A 25,733-nucleotide genomic window follows, 5' to 3' on the forward strand; every position below is an offset into this window, starting at 1 on the left:
AAGCAGTTTTCTTCCAGCAAATGTTTCCAAGTGAATCCCACGAACATAACGGCCTAATAGAGCTATTGAAGTACTTAAGATGGATCTGGGTTGGAATTCTTGTAGTAAAGGATGAGAAAGCAGATAAATTTGTCCAGAAGGTGGTCCCCACCTTTTCAAAGTACGGCATCTGCACTGAGTTTGTAGAACAGTTACCAAATATAGATTTCTATAATGATTTTACTGGTATTATGGATGAAGGACAACATATAACCACATTCTCATGAACAGCACAGCCAATGTGATAATTGTATATGGTAAAATTCATACCATGACAGTTCTGAGAACTTTCCTTCAGTTTTCAGAAGTGGAGGATATACCAAGGAAGCCAAAGATCTGGCTTATAAATGCTCAGACAGATTACACTTCAATGTCCTTTCATAAATCATGTGACGTCCATTTCCTACAAGGTGCTTTATCCTTTGCAATTCACACAAAAGAAGTCCAAGACTTCCAAGAATTTCTTCACAATCTGAGTCCAAACAGTGATCATCATGATCATTTTCGGAAAGATTTCTGGGAACAGGCATTCGGTTGTGTCTTCCCTAATTCAACATCAGAGGTGTCTGAGACAACTTGTACTGGACAGGAGAGACTTGAGACCCTTCCTACATCTGTGTTTGAAACACGCATCAGTGGACAGAGTTACAATATTTACAATGCAGTCTACGCTGTGGCACATGCTTTGCAATCTCTGTATTTATCCAAATCCAGGGACGCAACAATAGTGAAAGCAGGAAGGAAAGAGTTTCACAATCAAGTGTGGTGGCAGGTAAGCCTGTAAGCAAAAAAACAACCATATCTGTAGGTGTATGGAGATTCTCAATCATCCAGGTCATGGTTGTCCCAAAGGTTATTTTTCAAGAGACAACTGGACTTTCTTCTTTTCCTTGAAGGCCTCCAAGTGGCCTCAATGACTTTCAGGAAGAGTGCCAATGACCAGATGACTGCACTCCCCACCATTCAATCAGACCTGAAGAAGCTTCTTGGATGAGAAACAAAACGTCTTCCAAGAAAAATAAAAAAGTCCAGTTGCCTTTTTTAAAAACACCTTTGGACAACTACATCTATAGTTGCAAACTCTAACAAACAATATTCTTAGGGGGATTGACGTTAAGTCTAAAAGTGAGATATAGTAACGGATTAACCAACTGAACTATTTATAAGCTTATGTTAACATTGCAAATTGAATTCTATAAAATTATAACCGTATCTCTTTGAATATGTTTCTATCAATGAAATTGACAAAATTGCCCAAAACTTTCTTGGTGTCACACAATGATTCTTCCAAGCTGCTTTCTTTACTGTTTTGTACCTATAGGCAAAATCTACCATACAATAAAACATAATGTAACTGGAAAATGTTTGTGTGTGTGTGTGTGAATAAGTGTATACACACATACACATAAACCTTTTCAACTACATTTTCTTTTATCTTGTTATTATCTTGCTTTCAGTCTTTTGGACTGTAACTACAATAATTCATATCTAACTTTAGCATGGCTGCAGCAAATATAAAGCTCTTTATAAGAATAGTATTAATTTTTATAGCCATATACTTGTATTTCCTAGTATTTCTTATATTTTTATCAGTAGTCATCTGGCTTAAGAGCCTTTAGCAATTAAACTACAATAGTTCTAAAAAAATATTGTTGGGGTTTTTTTACAATTATATTTTAATTTTATTTTAATAATCTGATATTTTACCTCTACCTCTATATTGGAATGATTGCTACAGTATGTTATCTGTTTAATACTGGCCTACAACTGAAGTTTTTTTTTTTAAAAAAGTGTTTATATTTTCTTTGTTTCAAGAAACATCCCTATGTATGTTTTGAATATATTAGGGTTTTCTCTTTCCTCTGTACTTTTCTCTCTTTGTTCCTCTCTGGCTGTCTCTATATTCCAGTTTCATTCTATTCTGAGAAATGTCAGATTCAATAACAGTGTTGGTGAGAAGATCTCCTTTGATGAAAATGGAGAACTCATTGGTGGGTATCATATTATCAACTGGATCTCATTCCCAAACCAATCCTTTGTTAGGGTCAAAATTGGGATGATAGATCCCACAGCTCCAGAAAACAAGTTCAATATTTCTGTAGATTCCATCAAGTGGCCAGTAGGTTTTAATCAGGTTAGTTCTTTCAATCTAGATTGGTCTCCCTTCCTTTAGGTAGAAAAAAAAAATATTGTTGAAAGTCTTGGAGCATCATCTCTGAACTAGCTTAAGTAAAAATGTTCCATGGACATAAGAATGATTACTTTTGTAATAGTTGATATAAAATATTGTACCCTTTACCTTGGCCCTCTGTTAATTATAGACAATAGTTTCATGGTTTTTAAGTAAAATCTACAGTCCAGTGTTCTAAATTTAATCAATCTGGTGACTTCAAAATTCAGAAGTTGAGAAAACTATTCTTATCTAACCAGCACAAAAATTATTTGTGGTGATGATGATTATAAAAGTCCATAAATGCCAATAAGGGTAGATATTTAATGAATTGTAATTTCAGACCAATTACATTTAAAATGATGTCATCACATTACTTCTGTACTGAATTACTTAGTACATAAACCCATTTTTATGCTAGTGATTCCACTGTAACAGTAGCTCTCCAAGCAATTCTTTTCCCCTCTGTATCTTAAAATATTCTTCTTCATTCATTGGTAGGCATTACCTCTATCTTTGTGTAATGGTCCTTGTGAGACAGGATACAGCAAGGAAAAGATAGAAGGGGAGTCGTTTTGCTGCTATGCTTGCCATCTGTGTCCAGAGGGGAAAATATCAAAAAAGAAGGGTAGGAAATTTCCAAATATAATGGGACTAAACCAGGAGGTACAACACTGTCTCTAATGCACTGTATCAATTCCACTGTGTTCTTTTTCAGATGTAGATGACTGTTCTCCATGTCCAGAAGATCAATATGCAAATCCTGACAAAAATATGTGCATTCCAAAGCACATCACCTTTTTGTCCTATGAAGAACCCTTGGGGATCAGTCTGACCGTTCTTTCTCTTTGTTTTTCTTTAATGACAACTTTGGTAATCACAATCTTCATGAAACACAAAGACACTCCCATTGTCAAAGCCAACAACCGGAATCTCACCTACATCCTCCTAGTTTCCCTTCTCGTCTCTTTCCTTTACGTGTTTCTGTTTCTTGGGAGACCCAACACAATTTTGTGTCTCCTTCGACAATCATCTTTTGGCCTCATCTTTTCTGTGGCGGTTTCTTGTGTCTTGGCCAAAACCTTTGTTGTGGTTCTAGCATTCATGGCCACCAAACCTGATTCCAGATTGAGGAAATGGGTGGGGGGAAGAATGGTCACTTTTATTCTTCTATCCTGTTCCCTTGTTCAAATGTGTTTTTGTGCTGTATGGCTGATAATGTCCCCACCATACCCAGATTTTGATGCACACTCAGTGTCTGAATGGAGTGCAATGAAGCCTCGGTTATGTTCTACTGTGTTTTGGGTTTTATGGGTTTTCTTTCTCTTGTTAACTTCTCTGCTGCTTTTCTAGCTAGGAAGTTACCCGATAGTTTAAACGAAGCCAAATTCATCACCTTCAGCATGTTGGTCTTCTGCAGTGTTTGGCTGTGCTTCATTCCAACCTATCTAAGCACAAGGGGAAAATATACCATGGCTGTGGAGATCTTCTCCATGATCTCCTCCAGTGCTGGCTTACTGGTACCTATCTTCCTTCCCAAATGTTTTATCATTGTGATGAGACCCGAACTGAATGATAAGCATCAACTCATGAAGAGAAAGTTTTAACAAATCTTTCTATTTGCTTGATAACCCTTATATGAAGATGTTAGCAATCCTCCTTACCTTTAAGCACATTAAGGCCAAAAAGCAATGTACAATTAGATTTGTCCTTCTGTGTTGCATTGTTCCCTGAGATTCAAATGGCTCAGAACCTTTTTTATTTTTGGAAAGGATCCTAAAGATGCTTTATCATGAGGCAACTGGACTTTCTAGTTTTTCTTTGAAGACGTTTCACTTCTCATCCAAAAAGCTTCTTCAGCTCTGACTGGATGGTGGGGAATGGAAGGACTTATACTGCTTGCAGACAGCTGGTATAAATCCATCCATTCCCCACAATCCAGTCAGAGCTGAAGAAGCTTCTTGGATGAGAAGTGAACCTTCTTCAAAGAAAAACAAGAAATTCCAGTTGCCTGGTGAAAATGTATCTTTGTGATAACTATGACCTGGATGGCTGAGAATCTCCATAGACTTTTGGAAAGGAATTATAAATGTATAATTATAATAACACATTTATAATTTATACAATAATTATAATACATTTATAATTTATACAAAAATGTATAAATAAATAATATCACAAATTGATGTATGAATATATTTCAATATGTGATTGAGAACTCTAACTAAATATATAGATTAAATGTCACTTATAAATTTGTTTTGACTGGTCATCTTAATTCATATGCAGGTTAGAATGTGTAAAAAGAAATGGGGATTAAATACAAATGAGCCTTTCATTTAAACAGAGAAGGCTTGTGACTTGTTTCTGAAGGAATCGGACACTGGGAATTCTTTGGTGCACATCATGTGTAGTGGTCACCTACAAAACCTGGGGGTAAATTCAAAAGGTCTTCCAGTTGGTCATATATCTTCTCCTCAGTAGCAAAAAACAATGAAATCTCTAGCAGAAAAATAATTCTAGTAAATCCAAGTAAATTCCATCAGAAGTCCAGTATATGGTAATATCTAAATTACATCATGGTCTCTTTCTAGGAAATTCTATCGAGTATGATGACTCTGTAGAACAGCACATGCCATGGTCATAAGTCTGTTTGAGTACAAAGAGTGTCACAGCACTTGAATGAAAGGCACACGGTGATTCTAAGTATCAGTTGATGAGATCTCTGAGTGAGCCCTGTTTGGAATTTGCTGAACATTTGGGACCAGGTTATTTGAAAAAACTTTTCAATGGAAAAAGGAATTATGTTTGGAAGAGCTAGTGCTAAAAGGAAACCAGGCCACCAGTTAAAACAGTGGCTGGACGGCATCAAATCTGACACCAGCCAGAGTATACAAAAAACGTCTTCAAAGAAAAATAAGAAAGTCCAGTTGCCTCTTTTAAAAACACCTTTGGACAACCACATCTGTAGTTGCAAACTCTAACAAACAATATTCTTAGGGGGATTGACTTTAGGTCTAAAAGTGAGATGTAGTAACAGATTAACAAACTTAAATATTTATAAACTTATGTGAACATTGCAAATTGAATTCTATAAAATGATAACCGCATCTCTTAGAATATGCTTCTATTGATGAAATTGACAAAATCTCCCAAAACTTTCTTGGTGACACACAATGATTTTTCCAAGCTGCTTTCTTTATTATTTTACATCTATAGGCAAAATCTATCATTGGTATCAATAATATACTCTGTGAACTATGAGGAAGGGGCTACATTCCCTTATAGATAATATATTCAAATTTATAAAACAATAATAGGATAAAACATAATGTAACTGGAAAATGTTTATGTGTGTGTGTTTATGTGTGTGTGTATGTGTGTATACATACATAAACATAAACCTTTTAAACTACATTTTGATTTATCTTGTAATTCTCTTGCTTCCAGTCAGTTGGATAGTCAGTTGGATAGTAAGTGCAATAATACAAATCAAATCTTAGCATGGCTGCAGCAAATATAATACATAAGAAATACTAGGATGCATATGGCTATAAAAGTTTAATATTATTCTTACTTATGAAGAATAATATTAAACTTTTATAGCCATATGCATCCTAGTATTTCTTATGTATTTTATCAGAAGTCATCCGGCTTGTATGCCTTTAGTAATTAAACTAATTGCTAATTAATTATTTTTGCTGGGTTTTTTTTATTTTTCTATTATTCTATGTTCATTTTTTTTCAGTAACCTAATATTTTACCTCTGCCTTTCTATTAGAATAATTGTTTTGTTATTTGTTTCATATTGGCCTACAACTAAAATTTTAAAAATTTTAAAATGTTATACGGTACATAAATCTTTTAAATAACATTTTGTTTTATCTTGTTATTACCTTGCTTCTAGGCTGTTGGATTGTAACTGCAATAATTCAAATCTAACTTTAGCATGGCTGCAGCAAATATAAAGCTCTTTATAAGATTAGAATTAATTTTTATAGCCATACACATCCTAGTATTTTTATATATTTATTAGTACTCATCTGGCTTATGAGCCATAAGCAATTAAACTACAATAATTTTAAATAAATATTGCTGGGGGGTTTTTTACAATTATATGTTAATTTTATTTTAGTAATCTGATATTTTGCCTTTACCTCTATGTTGGAATGGTGGCTATGTTATCTGTTTGATACTGGCCTACAACTAAAGTTTTTTTTTTAAGTGTTTATATTTTCCTTGTTTCAAGAAACATCCTTATGTATGTTTTGAATATATACAGTTTTTCTCTTTCCTCTGCCCTTTTCTCTCCTTGTCCCTCTCTGGCTGTCTCTGTATTTCAGGTTCATTCTTTTCTGAGAAGAGTCAGATTCAACAACAGTGTTGGTGAGAAGATCTCCTTTGATGAAAATGGAGAACTCATTGGTGGATATAATATTATCAACTGGATCTCATTCCCAAACCAATCCTTTATTAGGGTCAAAGTTGGGATGGTAGATCCCACAGCTCCAGATTTCTTCAATATTTCTGTAGATTCCATCACGTGGCCAGTAGGCTTTAATCAGGTTAGCTCTTTCAATGTAGATTGGTCTTCCTTCCTTTGTATTTTTAGCATAAAAATATGTTTATTGTTGAAAAAGAATCAGCTCTGAACTAGCCTAAGTACAAATGTTTTATGGAAGGAAAAAAAATCTGTAAGAATGATTACTTTTGTAATACAGGTAATCATTGAGTTATGAGTGTAATGGAGCCTGCCCATTCCACTCATAACTCAAAAACTCATGGAAGTGAATCTCGTTTCTCGAACGAGATCACTCCCTTGCTCATTAAAATGCACACAGATCATTAAGTGAACATGAGATATCCTGCAATCTCAGATCCAGGTTTGACCGGTCTGGAGAAGGTGTCCGGTTCCCGGATCAGGCCACCAGAGGGCTGCAGAAGCATTCCCCAGCCTCAGAACCAGACAGCAGCGGCCTGGAGAGGTCATCCAACACCTGGACTGGGCCACTGGAGGGCTGTGGAAGCATCCCTGATCTCAGATCTGGGTGGCAGCAGCATGGAGAAGGTGTCTGGTGCCTGGATCGGGCCATCAGAGGGCTTCAGAAGCTTCCCCTGGCCTCAGATCCAGGCAGCAGTGGCCTGGAAAAGGCCTCCAGTGCCTGGATTGAGCCACCAGTGGGCTTTGCTTCCATTCTCTGTTGCAGTGAACAGAGGCCTAAAATACCATGAGATCATGCTAGATCAGTAGTGTGAGATCTCACCCCACAGATCTTGTGTGATCTTGCATTACTTTAGGCCTCCATTCTCTATGAATGCACCAAAGACCTGGAACGGCCAAGAAAGTGAGGGATTTCGATTTTTGCAGGGTGAGTATTGATGAATTGGTGCCTAGGGAGACTTGGAGCAAAGGTGGGGAGGGAGGAAATAACCAGGGTAAATGTTGCAGTGCCATTGCTCATAAGGGCACACAATTGCCGTGGTGCTGCAATATTCATAATTTTGGGACTTGCTGGTTAACACTAGGGGGCGCTTATTGCGTACCTTCAAAGAAGCATTAAGTGAACGTTCATAACTTCGGGATTACCTGTAGTTGATCTAAAATATTGTACCCTTTACCTTGGTCCTCTGTTAATTAAGGACAATATGTTTGGGGTTTTAAAGTAAAAGCTACAATCCAGTGTACTAGATTTCATGAGTCTGGTGACTTCAAAATTCAGAAGCTGAGAAAACAATTGATATCTAACCAGAACAAAAATTCTTTTTGGAGAGTGGTGATGATGATAATAGAAGTCCATAAATACCAATAAGGGTAGATATTTAATGAATTGTAATTTCAGACCAATTACTTCTAAAATGATGTCATTGCTTTACTTCTGTACTGAATTACTTAGTACATAAACCCATTTTTATGCTAGTGATTCCACTGTAACAGTAGCTCTCCAAGCAATTCTTTCCCCCTCTGTATCTTAAAATAATCTTCTTCATTCATTGGTAGGCATTACCTCTATCTTTGTGTAATGGTCCTTGTGAGACAGGATACAGCAAGGAAAAGATAGAAGGGGAGTCTTTTTGCTGCTATGCTTGCCATCTGTGTCCAGAGGGGAAAATATCAAAAACGAAGGGTAGGAAATTTCCAAATATAATGGGACTAAACCAGGAGGGTACAACACTGTGAATAATCCACTGTATCAATTCCACTGTGTTCTTTTTCAGATGTAGATGACTGTTCTCCATGTCCAGAAGATCAATATGCAAATACTGACAAAAATATGTGCATTCCAAAGCGGATCACCTTTTTGTCCTATGAAGAACCCTTGGGGATCAGTCTGACCGTTCTTTCTCTTTGCTTTTCTTTAATGACAACTTTGGTAATCACAATCTTCATGAAACACAAAGACACTCCCATTGTCAAAGCCAACAACCGGAATCTCACCTACATCCTCCTAGTTTCCCTCCTCCTCTCTTTCCTTTGCATGTTTCTGTTTCTTGGGAGACCTAACACAATTGCGTGTCTCCTCCGACAACCAGCTTTTGGCCTCATCTTTTCTGTGGCAGTTTCTTGTGTCTTGGCCAAAACCTTTGTTTTGGTTCTAGCATTCATGGCCACCAAACCTGGTTCCAGATTAAGGAAATGGGTGGGGGGAAGAATGGTCACTTTTATTCTTCTATCCTGCTCCCTTGTTCAAATGTGTATTTGTGCTGTGTGGCTAATAATGTCCCCACCATACCTGGATTTTGATGCCCATTCAGTGTCTGAAGAAGTCATCATGGAGTGCAATGAAGACTCAGTCATGTTCTACTGTGTTTTGGGCTTTATGGGGTTTCTTGCTCTTGTTAGCTTCTCTGCTGCTTTTCTAGCTAGGAAGTTACCCGATAGTTTCAATGAAGCCAAATTCATCACTTTCAGCATGTTGGTCTTCTGCAGTGTTTGGCTGTGCTTTATTCCAACCTATCTAAGCACAAGGGGAAAATATACCGTGGCTGTGGAGATCTTCTCCATGATCTCCTCCAGTGCTGGCTTATTGATGTGCATCTTCCTTCCCAAATGTTTTATCATTGTGATGAGACCCAAACTGAATGATAAACATCAGCTCATGAAAAGAAAGTTTCAACAACTCTTTCCATTTTCCTGATATATCCTTTATATGTAGATGTTAGAGATCTTGAACACTGGCAAATTTAAAACAGAGAACCATTGCCGTAAGATTGGCCTTTATATTGCCCTGTCCCTTGAGATTTATATAGCTCAGAACATTGTTTCCTTCTGGAAATTGGGACCATAAAAGTATACAGATAAACAAATATCCCAAAGGTGCTTTTTCACAAAACAACCTGAATACTTTGCACTACTCAGGTGACCCTGATGACACAGATAAACCTCCAGGTGGCCTCAATGACTGTCTAAAAGAATGCAAATGGCCAGCTGTCTGCAAGGAGTATAAATCCTTCTGTTCCCCACCATCTAGTCAGAGCCGAAGAAGCATCTTGCATGAAAAAGAATCTTTGGGGTAACTATTCTATGGCCTGCTTGACCGAGATAGACAGATAAACACAAAATAGTACAAATTGATTTATATACATATTTTTTGTGTGATGAAAGCTCTGACTAAATATATAGATTAAATATGAATTGTCAATTGGTCTTGAGTGGTCATTTTAATTCATATACAGACTAGAATGTGAAAAAGAAGTGGACTTAACTACAAATGACTTTTTCATTTAAAAAGTTAGGGCTTGTGAATTGTTTCTGAAGCAAGCAAACATTGTCAGTTTTCTAGATCACATAATGTGTAGGAAATTACCTAAGAGAAATGGGCTAAATTGAAAAGAACATCCAGCTGGATATATATACCTTCTCCTCAGTAGCAAAGGCCAATGAAATTTCTGGCACAAAAATAATCCAAATAAATTCCATCAAAAGTCCAATACATGCTAATATCCAATTTTATATAATGGTCTTTTTCTAGGAAATTCAATCAAGTATGATGACTGTGTAGAACAGCACATTCCATGGTCATAAGCCAAACAGAATACCTAGCACTTGAATGAGAGGCACACAATGATTCTAAATGCCAGCTGATGAGATCATTCTGGATATTTTCTTATCAGAGCAATAGTAATGTCATCTGCTGTGGGGATCTGTCATTATCCCCTGTCATGGCAAGACCACCTGGTGGCTGTGAGAATTTCCAACGCTCACCCCTTCTGGTGAGCATTGGTAGGACCTATATAAATAGTTCATCCTTGGCAACAGATGGATCTACTTGGGTTTAAGAAGGAGCTGGAAGATATCCTAGGGATTCTGCTCCATGGCCTTGTGGAGGTTTTTGTCACAAATGGACAACCCCATGTGGAGGGTTTTTTCACAAATAGAATCAGAAAGCAGGCAAGACCCTGGACAGGCCATGCCTATATAACCTCTGGTCCATCAGTCCTGAAACTCCCCTTGGTGTACACAGGAGATGAGGGTGCTGAAAAGGGCCAAAGGATGATACAATGTCACTGGAGGAAAAACTAAGAATGATGTGACATGGTTGCACTGGGTGAGATCATCCAACACCTTGGGATGAGATATCATCAGCTTCTTCAGTTCTAACCAGGTAGTTTTTAATGTTTTTTAATAATATAATAATTATGAAAGGCTGTGGGTCAATATATAAAGAGATTTGAAAAATTGGGAGACGTTGCAATTATCTCTTTTGGGAAGAATTGCGGCGATTAAAATGAATGTTCTGCCAAAGTTTCTTTTTTTATTTCAAATGATACCTATTTTAAAGAATGAGGTTAATTTAGATGAATGGCAGAAAGGTATTAACAAATTTATCTGGGCAGGGAAAAAACCAAGAGTAAAACTTAAAATTATACAAGATATTCGCGAGAGAGGTAGACTCAAGGTACCGAATTTGAAATTGTATTATGATGCTATGGTTTTAACATTAATAAGTGATTGGGTTAATCTAACAAATGTAGAAATACTCCTCTTGGAGGGCTGGGATCTACTTTTTGGATGGCATGCCAATTTAATTTTTAATAAAAAGGTCGATAGGGTTTTTAAATCTCATATTATAAAGATATCTCTACTTCGAGTTTGGAGGAAATATTATAGAAGTGACTTTAAAATTCCACTATGGGCTATTCCATGGCATGCGATAGAAGGGATAAGGAGAGGAGTTAGGATGGATAGCGTTTCTTATGCAGAATTACTTAGATGGGATGGTAAAAATTGGCAGTTAAAATCTTTGGAAGATTTAATACAAGAAAATATTATTTATTCATGGTTTCAGTATAGACAAATAGTGGATAGGTGGAAGATAGATCATAATGTGGGTTTGCTTAGAGAAGATGAGAATTTGTTAAAACAAATAAAAGATCAAAGACGAACCCATATTAAGAGAATTTATGGGGTGTTAGTAGAACTGGATTCAGAAGCAGAATTAGTTAAAGAATGTATGATTAAATGGGCACAAAATTTTGATGAACCGGTTCTATTAGATACTTGGGAAATTATTTGGGTGAGGAATGTTAAATTTACACAAGCTCAAAATTTAAGGGAGAATTTTTATAAAATGTTTTATAGATGGCACCTTGATCCACAAAAAGTGTCTCGTATGTATCCTGACTTACAGCCTAAATGTTGGAGATGTGGATGTTTGGAGGCTACTTACTATCATATCTGGTGGTCATGTAAAAATATAAAAGCTTTTTGGATTAAGATATGGTGGAATATTCAAAGAATTTTTAGAAGAAGGGTAAAATTTACCCCACAATTGTTTTTGTTAGGTATTGTTTCTGATTGTGATAGTAAAGAGACTATATTGATGTTAAATTTAATTACAGCGGCAAGATTGTTAGTAGGGCAATGTTGGAAGAAGGAATCTTTGCCTAAGTTGCAAGAGTGGTTTTTTAAAGTTTCTTATTTGGCGGAAATGGCAAAGATTTCGGCTTTCTTGAAAGATCAATCGCAAGAGAAGTATTTTTTGGTATGGAAAAAATGGATAGATTTTATACAATATAAATTAGATATAAAAAAATATTATTTAGCTTTTCAATAACTTATAATTAAAATTTAAAATATTTTATTGACCTTATTTTTTATTTTATTTTTTTTCTATTTCTTTCTTTTCTCTTTCTTTTTATTTTTTAGTATTTTTCTGTATTTTTTATATATATATACATACTATTGTTAATTATCTTACAATTTGTTTAATTAATGTATTTAGATTTATTTATAGTTTATATCTGTTTTAAGACTTTTTGAAAAAATTTCAATTAAGCCTATATTCAGCTCTGGGAAGGTCGGGGGAGGGTATGGGAGGGTTGGGGGGGGTTGGGGAAGGGTTGTATTGTTTTGTAAAATTTAAAAAGTTTCAATAATAATAATAATAATATCTGTTTCATCAGTTCCATCCAGCTGGTCTTCATTTTGCTGACATTGCATTAAACAATGATGCAGTATTTTTACGATACATATCTTATGAATATGTGTAATTCCAGTATGCCCAGGAAAAGTCCATTCTAAAAGAAGAAATATCATAGATTGCACTGATGGTTTCAACTAATGAAAATACTAATTTTAATATAATCATTGGATTCATCATTGGGTATCTGACAGAACTGACAATGACAGGGCTTCATCATCATATTGCAATCACCTCCGTTAATATTATGCATCTTAGTTCTAAGTGACCCCAACTGGCTAATTCAGGAAACAGTTTTATATCAAATTGTTGTCTTACTCTCACATAGCCACTTTATCAAGTGCTTCTTTGGAGTCTGAGGCTGCCATATTATTCTCAAATGCAGGAACTTGTTTAAACTGTTGAAGTTCACAATCACCTGCAGACACTACTTTTAACAGTGCCCACTCAGAATGACAAACTTTGCACAAATCTGAACATGTGCTGAACATGCCTGTCTCAATCTTGCCTGGGCAGAATACATGCATGCACAGCATCACATTTCTGATATGTCTGTACCCATTCTCTGGATGTTCATGTCAAAATCATGCCTTGAATGGTACCCTTTTAGATTAATTAAAGAGCCATTTTAAAAATATCATCCTTTTGTGATGCCTTCCCATTGATGCATGGAATAGCCCAAAGCACACATTCTGATATAGAGACGTTTCCTGAGGATGGGATCTAGCATCAGTCCAAAAGCTCGGAAGACTAAACCTCTGATCCTGGTGACCGACCCAGGTTGGATCTTGCAATGTTATCCTGGGACATATATATTTCCTTCATTTGTGAGAAATTATTTGGTTTGAAAATTATAGATCTTCCAGAAAAGATGGAAAGGAATATAAATATAAGAAATTCTGAGATAATGGAATTGAAGAAGGATGGACTGGATTTTCTTGGCAAGAGGAATGTTGTGATTTTAAGGAGAATTTTTCAACAATGGATACTGCAGAGATATTTACAACAAAGACTTATGAACTCCAGACATGAGATGCAATAATTCCCAATTAAGAACCTAAGGAAAGATTTCCCTATGAAGAACCAAAAGAGAGAATTTTATCCTGGCCAGATCAAATTTGTAGATAAGTAACCATTGTAGACTTTCTTTATCGATTTATAAGATAAAATACAAAACTACAAAAGAAAATAATAGGAAAATAGAGGAAGGAGAAGAGAAAGGAAAAGTGTAGGACAGTAATGGCGAACATTTTAGAGACTGAGTGCCCAAACTGCAACCCAAAACCCACTTATGTATCATCAGGTGCCGAGTGGGCGTGGGGTGGGCATGGCCAATTGGGTGGGCATGGCCCATTGGATGGGTGTGACTGCAGTGGTAATGGCAGACTGGGTGGGACCAAAAAGTTCAATCAATTCCAACTTTGGGAGATCTTTTTTTTTCCTGCAAGAAGTTGAAATTGATTGATTGATTGATTGAATGAATGAACCTCTTTTTTTTGCATACAATAGTGGAGGCCTAAAGCGAAAAGGTTTTATAAAACCCAGCTGAAGGCCTAGCCATCAGGCTAGAAACCAAGACTGTTTAGTTCTAGTTCTGCCTTTTGAATGAAAGCTGACTGGGTGATTTAGGCCAGTCACTCTCTCTCAGCCCAACCCAGCACACAGGTTGTTGTTATAGAGCAGTGATGGCGAACCTTTTAGACACTGAGTGCCCAAAAACCGACCCACCCGCTTTGCCCCCACACTGCCTGCTCTGCTTCCGCTCTGCCCGTCCGCCTGCAGGGCCACCCACTGCCTACATGGCCGATCACATATCGCCTAGGTAGATCAGCAGTGCAATGGCGGCCACACCCTATGCCCACGCCCCACAGCAGCATCTGAGCGTGACAGGGTGCAAGGGAAGAGTCTTGTCCCTGCGTCCCAGCTGCCATGTCCTTGGCTGTGCTGCTCCCGCCAGGCTGTGCTGCCCGGGGTGACACTCCTCCGGGGGGGCTGCTGGTGAGGAGGGGACCGTGGGGGAGGCGGGGCTGGGGGGACAGCACACGTGTCCACAGAGAGGGCTCTGAGTGCCGCCTCTGGCATGCGTGGCATAGGTTCGCCAACACTGGTGTAGGGGAAAGAGGAAAAAGAAAGAAAAAGCATTGACGTTCAACTCCCTTTGGTGTAGTAAAATAAGATAATATCATCAAAACTCAACTTTTTACTTTTACATAATAATTAAAAATAGCCATTTCTATAACAACAAACCTATTGGTAAAACCCAAAATAAAAGTTTCATTTTTTTTCTACCTCAAGCACAAAGTCCAGAAGCAGTTTCCAAGTAGAAACAAAAAAATTGTGTTTTTTTCTTTAATCAAAGCAGTTAATTTAGCCATCTCTGCAAACTCCATCAACTTTTACAGACATTCATCAGTTATGGGAATCAAAGTGTCCTTTCATTTTTGTGCATAAAGTAATCTTGTTATCATCAACATATATAACATCAAAGTTCCATTTTTCCCCCAAGACTTTTTCCATTAAACCCAAATGAATAGTTTCTGATTTTATAATTATATTCAGTTTGAGAATCTTCAGTATTAAGTTGTTAATCCTACTGCAATATTTCTTTGCTTTATTACATGTCTACCATATATGCTTAAAAGTCCCTTTTTTTACATTTGCAGGTTTTCTACGAGTAAATTATAATAACAAATTGTTAACAGGGCCTTGAACTTTAATTTTGCAGTTGTTTAACCTGTTAACTATTTTTTTCTCTACATATATATATAATATATGACAGGACAAATGGGTTGAGAATAGAATAGAATAGAATAGAATAGAATAGAATAGAATAGAATAGAATAGAATAGAATAGAATAGAATAGAATAGAATAGAATAGAATAGAATAGAATATATCTATAATGCCTATATTTACATTTGTATTTTCATTTATGGATATAATAATTTTATTTTTTTTCTTGTGGCTCATGCCTTCCTGCCTCAGGAGGCCTTTCAATGTTTTGACAATGTTCACATATGTGACAGTTTCACTATCATTATGAAATTAGCCAGTTTCTCTCCTCCAGTTGCTATGGGATCCCATGGAAAAAGGAAAAACTTATTGTCCCCATGATATTCCATCTGAAGAACATCTCAAGAAGACAGTTCAGTCTGATCCACTTCAAATATCCTGTGGCAGTCATAGACGTTTGGACACAGAAAGAAGACACTCATGAAAAATGTTAGTATTCATGGAGCTGCTGTTAATAGCAATGCCTCAAGTGGTGTGCAAGGATCCTAGCCTTCAGTGTGACTTTGAGGAGCCTCTTCCTATTTATCACACATATCATCAGATTGGAGACATCAACCTTGCTGGCATTATTTCTGTACTGTTTACATTTTCTGATCCTATTGATTTCAGTCAACATCCTTCTCAGGCACTTCAGAATGGATCTGTGTAAGTACATCATCAATTTATTGTCAGACTATGAACCATTCTGCTAAATCACATGAAATGTTTTCCTCTAATCACAAAGGCTCCTGAAAAAACACGTCTTAAATAAGATGCCTAGGTTTACATTATGGGAAGTGAAATTTCAGCATCCGCGTAAAGTTGAAAGAGAGGTCAAACGTCTAATCTTAACAAACAACATCTAAATATCTATAACCATAGAGGAAAGTATGACTTAATTTATGAGGATGTAACTATCAATACAATTCCTGGCAAATAGATGGGGAAGAAATGGAGGTAGTGACAGATTTTATTTTTCTGGGCTCCAAGATCACCTCAGATGGAGACTGCAGCCAAGAAATTAAAAGACGCTTGCTCCTGAGGAGGAAAGCTATGGCAAATCTAGACAGCATACTAAAAAGCAGAGACATCACCCTGCCAACAAAAGTGCGTATAGTCCAGGCCATGGTTTTCCCAGTTGCAATGTATGGCTGTGAAAGTTGGACCATAAGAAAGGCTGAGCGCCAAAGAATTGAGGCCTTTGAACTATGGTGCTGGAGAAGACTCCTGCGAGTCCCTTGGACTGCAAGGCGTTCAAACCGGTCAGTCCTAGAAGAGATCAACCCCGACTGCTCTTTAGAAGGCCAGATCTGAAGTTGAAACTCAAATACTTTGGCCACCTAATGAGAAGGAAGGACTCACTGGAGAAGGGCCTAATGCTGGGAAAGATTGAGGGCAATAGAAGAAGGGGACGACAGAGAATGAGATGGCTGGATGGAGTCACTGAAGCAGTAGGTGTGAACTTAAATGGACTCCAAAAGATGGTAGAGGACAGGAAGACCTGGAGGAACATTGTCCATGGGGTCGCAATGGGTCGGACATGACTTTGCAATTAACAACAAACTATCAATAATATTTGGGGGGAGGGCATATTTCCCCTAATGAATTTTTCATTTGATATTACTGGTACCAAAATTCAGCAATTTCCTTTTGGTTATAAGTCATTCTTAAAAGCTGCAGTTTGATACTGGACCTTTCTCATTTATTAAGAAATAGTGATTCCAATTTCAACCCTGTATTTGTTTTGTAATATAAATAACTCCAGTTTCTGGAGGGGGATATATATACTAGCATTTTGCTTTACATTTTCCAGGATATGAGCTGAATAGTAAAAGTGAATGTATCACTAGAGGGAACAAGAGCACGAAAATGTAGGTCCTAATCCTGATGTACAGGGCTTTAGTCAGACCCCATTCGGAATACTCTGTGTTTTGTATTTAAGGATTGCAGGTGCCATAATATAAAGCAGACCTTTCTTCATGTGTTTTTTTACAGAATATTTTTTCAGAATTACCAGCATGTCCTGGCCTTAGCGTTTTCTCTAAAAGAGATCAATGAAAATCGGCAGATCCTACCCAATGTCACGCTGGGCTTCCATATTTTTAACAGCCATTTCAGTCCAAGCTGGACCTACTTTGCCTCAATGGTTCTACCTTTCACTCAGGGCAAATTCATCCCTAACTACAAGTGTGGGGTCCCAAAGCTTTTGGCTGCAGTCATTGGGGGACCTGATATCTCTCTTCACATGGCAGCTGTATTGTGCATCTACAAAGTTCCTCAGGTAAGATGTGCTGAAGATATTCTTTATTATATGGCCATACCTCTCCAGAAGTCTCCATGCTTGTTTCTCTAAAAAAACAGAGCAACTTTCAAGATTCTTAGATATCATTTTTTGCTTGCTAGGATTACCATAACGTATGAGTAATTATAACTCTGAACAGACATTGAGGATATTGGGCATAGAAAAACATTCTCCAAAGCCTGACATTCAATTAAGAGTTGGAAGGGACCTCAGAGGTCTTCTAGTCTAATCCCCTGCTCAAGCAAGAAATTCTACACTATTCTCTACAAATGGTTGTCCAATCTCTTCTTTAAAACCTCCAGTGATGGATCACCCACAACTTTTGGAGGCAAGTCATTCCACTGATTAATTGTTCTAAGTTGATTCTCTCCTTGATAGGTTTCCACCTATTGCTTTTTGTCCTGCCTTCATGTGCTTTGGAGAATAGGTTGGCTCCCTCTTCTTTATTCTTGCAAACCTAAGTATACAGACAGACATCTTGGTTGATATTTCTAAATAAGGACAACTAGTTGCATAACGTTTCAGCATATAAGCTCAAAGACACCCAGAGACTCAAATGAATGTACACATTTTCAGAGGTTCACTTAGACCTTCGCAGTCACTTATATTTGTCTTCCTGCAGTTGACCTATGGCTCTGCTCCAGCCATGGATAAAAAGACTCAAGCAGTTTTCTTCCAACAAATGTTTCCAGATGAATCCCACGAACATAATGGCCTCATGGAGCTCTTGAAGTACTTAAGATGGATCTGGGTTGGAATTCTTGTAGTAAAAGGTGAGAAAGCAGAGAAATTTGTCCAGGAAGTGGTCCCCACCTTTTCAGAGTACGGCATCTGCATTGAGTTCATAGAAGAGTTACCAAATATCGATTTCTATAATGATTTTATTGATGTTATGGATGAAGTACAACGTATATACCACGTTCTCATGAACAGCACAGCCAATGTGATAATTGTATATGGTAAAATTCAGACCATGACAGTTCTGAGAAGTTTCCTCCGGTTTTCAGAAGTGGAGGATATACCAAGGAAGCCAAAGATCTGGCTTATAAATGCTCAGACAGATTACACTTCAGTCTTATTTCATAAATCATGGGACGTCCGTTTCCTACAAGGTGCTTTATCCTTTGCAGTTTACACAAAAGAAGTCCAAGACTTCCAGGAATTTCTTCACAATCTAAGTCCAAACAATGATCATCATGATCATTTTCGGAAAGATTTCTGGGAACAGGCATTCAGTTGTGTCTTCCCTATTTCAAAGGCAGAGGTGTCTGAGACAACTTGTACTGGACAGGAGAGACTTGAGACCCTTCCTACATCTGTGTTTGAAACACATATCAGTGGACAGAGTTACAATATTTACAATGCAGTCTATGCTGTGGCACATGCTTTGCAATCTCTGTATTTATCTAAATCCAGGGACGCAACAGTAGTGAAAGCAGGAAGGAAAGAGTTTCACAATCAAGTGTGGTGGCAGGTAAGCCTGTAAGCAGATTAGTGCAGAAACAACCATATCTGTAGGTGTATGGAGATTCTCAATCATCCAGGTCATGGTTGTCCCAAAAGTGCTTTTTCAAGAGACAACTGGACTTTCTTCTTTTCCTTGAAGACCTCCAAGTGGCCTCAATGACTCTCAGGGAGAGTGCCAATGACCAGATGACTGCAAGCAATATAAATCCTTCCACTCCACACCATTCAATCAGACCTGAAGAAGCTTCTTGGATTAGAAGAGAAACGTCTTCAAAGAAAAATAAGAAAGTCCAGTTGCCTCTTTTAAAAACACCTTTGGACAACCACATCTGTAGTTGCAAACTCTAACAAACAATATTCTCAGGGGGGTTGTCTTTAGATCTAACAGTGAGATGTAGTAACAGGTTAACCAACTGAAATATTTATAAGCTTATGTTAACATTGCAAATTGAATTCTATAAAATGATAACAACATCTCTTAGAATATGCTTCTATCGATGAAATTGACAAAATTGCCCAAAACTTTCTTGGTGACACACAAGGATTCTTCCAAGCTGCTTTCTTTATAGTTTTACATCTGTAGACAAAACCAAACAGAACACTCCCCCAGCCAATCAGAGCACAGCCAAGCCCCTAACCATTCATAACACACCTCCACCCAATCAGAACACAGCCAAGCTCCCACCCAATCAGTTCATACCCCCACTGGCAGTTAAAAGGAAGAAACAGCTAAGACCACACATTGCTGCTCAAAGCACGAAGCAGAAAACACCAGACTGAAAATGACGAATGGGACTTCGTCGAAACGTCGCCAAGACACTTCCAATTTTACGCGGGAGAAAACCCGAACAACCAAAGACCTACAATCTATCGTTGCTATCAACAATATACTCTGTGAACTATGAGGAAGGGGCTTCATTCCCTTATAGATGATATATTCAAATTTATAAAACAATAATAGGATGAAACATAATTTAACTGGAAAATATTTAATTTAAATATTTAAAAATTTAAAATGTTATATGGTGCATAAATCTTTTCAATAACATTTTGTTTTATCTTGTTATTATCTTGCTTCCAGGCTGTTGGATTGTAACTACAAAAATTCAAATCTAACTTTAGCATGGCTGCAGCAAATATAAAGCTCTTTATAAGATTAGAATTAATTTTTATAGCTGTATACATCCTAGTATTTCTTATATATTTATTAGTAGTCATCCGGCTTATGAGCCATAAGCAATTAAACTACAATAGTTTTAAATAAATATTACTGGGGGTTTTTTTACAATTATATGTTAATTTTATTTCAGTAATCTGATATTTTGCCTTTACCTCTATGTTGGAATGGTGGCTATGTTACCTGTTTGAAACTGGCCTACAACTAAAGTTTTTTTAAAAAAAAAGTGTTTATATTTTCTTTGTTTCAAGAAACATCCTTATGTATGTTTTGAATATATACGGTTTTTCTCTTTCCTCTGCCCTTTTCTCTCCTTGTCCCTCTCTGGCTGTCTCTGTATTTCAGGTTCATTCTTTTCTGAGAAGAGTCAGATTCAACAACAGTGTTGGTGAGAAGATCTCCTTTGATGAAAATGGAGAACTCATTGGTGGATATGATATTATCAACTGGATTTCATTCCCAAACCAATCCTTTGTTAGGGTCAAAGTTGGGATGGTAGATCCCAGAGCTCCAGATTTCTTCAATATTTCTGTAGATTCCATCACGTGGCCAGTAGGCTTTAATCAGGTTAGCTCTTTCAATCTAGATTGGTCTTCCTTCCTTTATATGTTTAGCATAAAAATATGTTTATTGTTGAAAAAGAATCAGCTCTGAACTAGCCTAAGTACAAATGTTCTATGGAAGGAAAAAAAAATATCTGTAAGAATGATTACTTTTATAATACAGGTAATCGTTGAGTTACGAGTGTAATGGAGCCTCTCCCATTCCACTCATAACTCAAAAACTCATGGAAGTGAATCTCGTTTCTTGAACGAGATCACTTCCTTGCTCATTAAAATGCACACAGATCATTAAGTGCACATGAGATATCCCGCAGCCTCAAATCCAGGTTTGACCGGTCTGGAGAAGGTGTCCGGTTCCCGGATCAGGCCACCAGAGGGCTGCAGAAGCATCCCCCAGCCTCAGATCCAGACAGCAGCGGCCTGGAGAGGTCATCCAACACCTGGACTGGGCCACTGGAGGGCTGTGGAAGCATCCCTGATTTTAGATCTGGGTGGCAGCAGCATGGAGAAGGTGTCTGGTGCCTGGATCGGGCCATCAGAGGGCTGCAGAAGCTTCCCCTGACCTGAGATCCAGGAAGCAGTGGCCTGGAAAAGGCCTCCAGTGCCTGGATTGAGCCACCAGTGGGCCACAGAAGCGTCCTCCGGCTTTGCTTCCATTCTCTGTTGCAGTGAACAGAGGCCTAAAATACCATGAGATCATGCTAGATCAGTAGTGTGAGATCTCACTCCACAGATGTTGTGTGATCTTGCATTACTTTAGGCCTCCATTCTCTATGAATGCACCAAAGACCTGGAACGGCCAAGAAAGTGAGGGATTTCGATTTTTGCAGGGTGAGTATTGATGAACTGGTGCCTAGGGAGACTTGGAGCGAGGGTGGGGAGGGAGGAAATAACCAGGGTAAATATTGTAGTGCCATTGCTCATAAGGGCACACAACCACCGTGGTGCTGCAATATTCATAATTTTGGGACTTGCTGGTGAACACTAGGGGGCGCTTATTGCGTACCTTCAAAGAAGCATTAACTGAACGCTCATAACTTCCGGATTACCTGTAATTGATCTAAAATATTGTACCCTTTACCTTGGTCCTCTGTTAATTAAGGACAATATGTTTGGGGTTTTAAAGTAAAAGCTACAATCCAGTGTACTAGATTTCATGAGTCTGGTGACTTCAAAATTCAGAAGCTGAGAAAACAATTGATATCTAACCAGAACAAAAATTCTTCTCGGAGAGTGGTGATGATGATAATGGAAGTCCATAAATACCAATAAGGGTAGATATTTAATGAATTGTAATTTCAGACCAATTACATCTAAAATGATGTCATTGCTTTACTTCTGTACTGAATTACTTAGTACATAAACCCATTTTTATGCTAGTGATTCCACTGTAACAGTAGCTCTCCAAGCAATTCTTTCCCCCTCTGTATCTTAAAATATTCTCCTTCATTCATTGGTAGGCATTACCTCTATCTTTGTGTAATGGTCCTTGTGAGACAGGATACAGCAAGGAAAAGATAGAAGGGGAGTCTTTTTGCTGCTATGCTTGCCGTCTGTGTCCAGAGGGGAAAATATCAAAAAAGAAGGGTAGGAAATTTCCAAATATAATGGGACTAAACCGGGAGGGTATAACACTGTGAATAATCAACTGTATCAATTCCACTGTGTTCTTTTTCAGATGTAGATGACTGTTCTCCATGTCCAGAAGATCAATATCCAAATCCTGACAAAAATATGTGCATTCCAAAGCGGATCACCTTTTTGTCCTATGAAGAATCCTTGGGGATCAGTCTGACCGTTCTTTCTCTTTGCTTTTCTTTAATGACAACTTTGGTAATCACAATCTTCATGAAACACAAAGACACTCCCATTGTCAAAGCCAACAACCGGAATCTCACCTACATCCTCCTAGTTTCCCTCCTCCTCTCTTTCCTTTGCGTGTTTCTGTTTCTTGGGAGACCCAACACAATTGTGTGTCTCCTCCGACAACCATCTTTTGGCCTCATCTTTTCTATGGCAGTTTCTTGTGTCTTGGCCAAAACCTTTGTTGTGGTTCTAGCATTCATGGCCACCAAACCTGGTTCCAGATTGAGGAAATGGGTGGGGGGAAGAATGGTCAGTTTTATTATTCTATCCTGTTCCCTTGTTCAAATGTGTCTTTGTGCTGTGTGGCTGATAATGTCCCCACCATACCCAGATTTTGATGCACACTCAGTGTCTGAAGAACTCATCATGGACTGCAATGAACATTCGGTCATGTTCTACTGTGTTCTGGGCTTCATGGGCTTTCTTGCTCTGGTAAGTTTCTCTGCTGCTTTTCTAGCTAGGAAGTTACCCGATAGTTTCAATGAAGCCAAATTCATCACCTTCAGCATGTTGGTCTTCTGCAGTGTTTGGTTGTGCTTTATTCCAACCTATCTAAGCACAAGGGGAAAATATACCGTGGCTGTGGAGATCTTCTCCATGATCTCCTCCAGTGCTGGCTTATTGGTGTGCATCTTCCTTCCCAAGTGTTTTATCATTGTGATCAGACCTGAACTTAATGATAAACATCAGCTCATGAAAAGAAAGTTTTAACAACTCTTTCCATTTTCCTGATATCCTTTATATGTAGATGTTGGAGATCTTCAACACTGGCAAATTTAAACCAGAGAACCATTGCAGTAAGATTGTCCTTCTATTTTGCTCTGTCCCCTAAGATTTATATAGCTCAGAATGTTTTTTCCTTCTTTAAATGGTACCATAAAAGCATACAGATAAACAAATATCCCAAAGGTGCTTTCTCACAAAGCAACTGGAATACTTCGCAATACTCAGATGACCCTGATGACACACATAAATCTCCAGGTGGCCTCAACGACTCTCTACAATACAATTGACAATCTGTCTTCAAGGAGTATAAATCCTTCCATTCCCCATCATCTAGCCAAAGCCTAAGAAGCATCTTGCATTGAAAAGGACCTTTGGGGTAACTACCGTATGACCGAGAATCTCCATAGACAGATAAATAAAAACTAACATAAATTGATTTATGTGCATATTTTGTTGTGTGATAGACAGCTCTGACTAAATATATAGATTAAATATGAATTGTCAATTGGTCTTGAGTGGTCATCTTAATTCATACGCAGACTAGAATGTGAAAAAGAAATGGACTTAACTACAAATGACTTTTTCATTTAAAATGATAGGGCTTGTGAATAGTTTCTGAAGCATGCAAACATTGTCAGTTTTCTAGATCACATAATGTGTAGGGCATTACCTAAGAAAAATGGACTAAATTCAAAAGATCTTTCAGCTGTATATATATACCTTCTCCTCAGTAGCAAAGGCCTATGAAATCTCTGGCACAAAAATAATCCAAATAAATTCCATCAAAAGTCAAATAAATGCTAATATCCAATTTAAATAATGGTCTCTTTCTAGGAAATTCAATCAAGTATGATGACTGTGTAGAACAGCACATTCCATGGTCATAAGCCGAACAGAATATCTAGCACTTGAATGAGAGGCACACAATGATTCTAAATGCCAACTGATGAGATCATTCTGGATATAATTTTCTTTTTTTAATTTTATTTTAACCAACAAAGCAAAACATAACACACATACACGTACACACACAGTATATATTCCTCCCCCCTTTTTTAACAGCAATTATGTAACGGTAATTTTCTATTATTTACATTTTCCCCCTTATTCTTCTTTAGAATATTTGTCCTTATTGCCCCGTTGTTTCTTATTTACATTTTTCTTCCTTCATATTCTACTTCTTACTAAGAATAATTCATATTATTATTATTATACATTATTGTACACATATTTTCACTTTTGACCTTTCCATATTTATTCTCCTCTATTATTTCTAGTCTCCAACCAGTCATACCACTTGTTCCATACTATATAATACTCTGTGTCTTCCTTTTTTTTATCTCTTTTGTTAATTTGTCCATCTCAGCACAGTCCAGGATTTTTCTTATCACTTCTTCCTCTGATGGTATATTCTCATTTTTCCAGCACTGTGCATATGCTATTCTTGCCGCCGTTATTATATGTAAAATTAAGTACCATATTTCTTTACTATATTTTCTGTTTAAAATACCCAACAAAAAAGATCTCTGGTTTCCAATCTACGGGTTGGTCTATTATTTCTTCGATCCATCTTCTTATTGTAGTCCAGTATTTTTTCACAACTGGGCATGTCCACCCTAAATGATAATATGTTCTATGTACTTTTTTACATTTCCAGCATGTTGGCAAATTGTTCTGGAACATCTTGGCAAGCTTTGCTGGTAGAAGATGCCATCTGTAAAACATCTTCAACTGGTTTTCCTTCAATGCCTCCAACATAGTCAATTTTATATTTATTTCCCATATTTATTCCCATTTCTCCAATTCTATATTATATCCAAAAAATTTTGCCCATCTAATCATTGTGTCTTTAACAACCTTGTCTTCCATTTTATATCTCAATAGGTATTTGTTTAAATTGCTAATTAATTTTATTTCTGTTCCATGCATAATTTTATCCACTTCTTGTGGCTCTTTTTGTATTTCATATAATTTTTTGTCCTCTGTATATTTAGATTGAATTTGTGTAAATGTCCACCAGTCAATCTCTCTGCCAATATCTTGTTCCAATTCTTGTTTTGTTTTCAGATTTCCCTGTTCATTTACTAATTCCTTGTATGTAATTATCTTATTTATATCCAGTAGGTTTGGGTATTTCAGAGCTTCTGTTGGGGATAACCATATTGGAATTCTTATATAATGTTTTTGTTTAATTTTTTCCCAAGTCTGTAGCAATGCATTCCTAACTATAT

General features: G+C 37.3%; 2 protein-coding genes across 2 annotated transcripts; both read left to right on the forward strand.

Moving 5' to 3' along the window:
• The first annotated feature begins 262 nt into the window (after positions 1–262).
• On the forward strand, positions 263–9,345 carry LOC120302000 (vomeronasal type-2 receptor 26-like). The gene is made up of 3 exons (XM_039329883.1): positions 263–811; positions 2,711–2,837; positions 8,426–9,345. The coding sequence occupies exons 1-3, from the start codon at positions 263–265 to the stop codon at positions 9,343–9,345; spliced, it is 1,596 nt and encodes a 531-aa protein (XP_039185817.1).
• A 6,516-nt stretch (positions 9,346–15,861) lies between these two features.
• Positions 15,862–23,487, forward strand: LOC120302001 (vomeronasal type-2 receptor 26-like). Its single transcript, XM_039329884.1, has 6 exons — positions 15,862–16,067; positions 17,397–17,682; positions 18,326–19,177; positions 20,693–20,914; positions 22,371–22,497; positions 22,589–23,487. The coding sequence occupies exons 1-6, from the start codon at positions 15,862–15,864 to the stop codon at positions 23,485–23,487; spliced, it is 2,592 nt and encodes an 863-aa protein (XP_039185818.1).
• Positions 23,488–25,733: the final 2,246 nt, after the last annotated feature.

Source organism: Crotalus tigris, unplaced genomic scaffold (genome assembly GCF_016545835.1).
Source record: "Crotalus tigris isolate CLP2741 ecotype Arizona unplaced genomic scaffold, ASM1654583v1 scf7180000024422.1470167, whole genome shotgun sequence".
Lineage (NCBI taxonomy): Eukaryota > Metazoa > Chordata > Lepidosauria > Squamata > Viperidae > Crotalus > Crotalus tigris.

Coding starts and splice junctions, on each gene's coding strand:
- LOC120302001 (XM_039329884.1), top strand. CDS start 15,862: ATGGAGCTGCTGTTAATAGCAATGCCTCAAGTGGTGTGCAAGGATCCT. Junction 19,178..20,692: donor ACAATCAAGTGTGGTGGCAG/GTAAGCCTGTAA, acceptor TCTGTATTTCAG/GTTCATTCTTTTCTGAGAAG. Junction 20,915..22,370: donor GGCCAGTAGGCTTTAATCAG/GTTAGCTCTTTC, acceptor ATTCATTGGTAG/GCATTACCTCTATCTTTGTG.
- LOC120302000 (XM_039329883.1), top strand. CDS start 263: ATGAACAGCACAGCCAATGTGATAATTGTATATGGTAAAATTCATACC. Junction 812..2,710: donor ACAATCAAGTGTGGTGGCAG/GTAAGCCTGTAA, acceptor ATTCATTGGTAG/GCATTACCTCTATCTTTGTG. Junction 2,838..8,425: donor GAAAATATCAAAAAAGAAGG/GTAGGAAATTTC, acceptor GTTCTTTTTCAG/ATGTAGATGACTGTTCTCCA.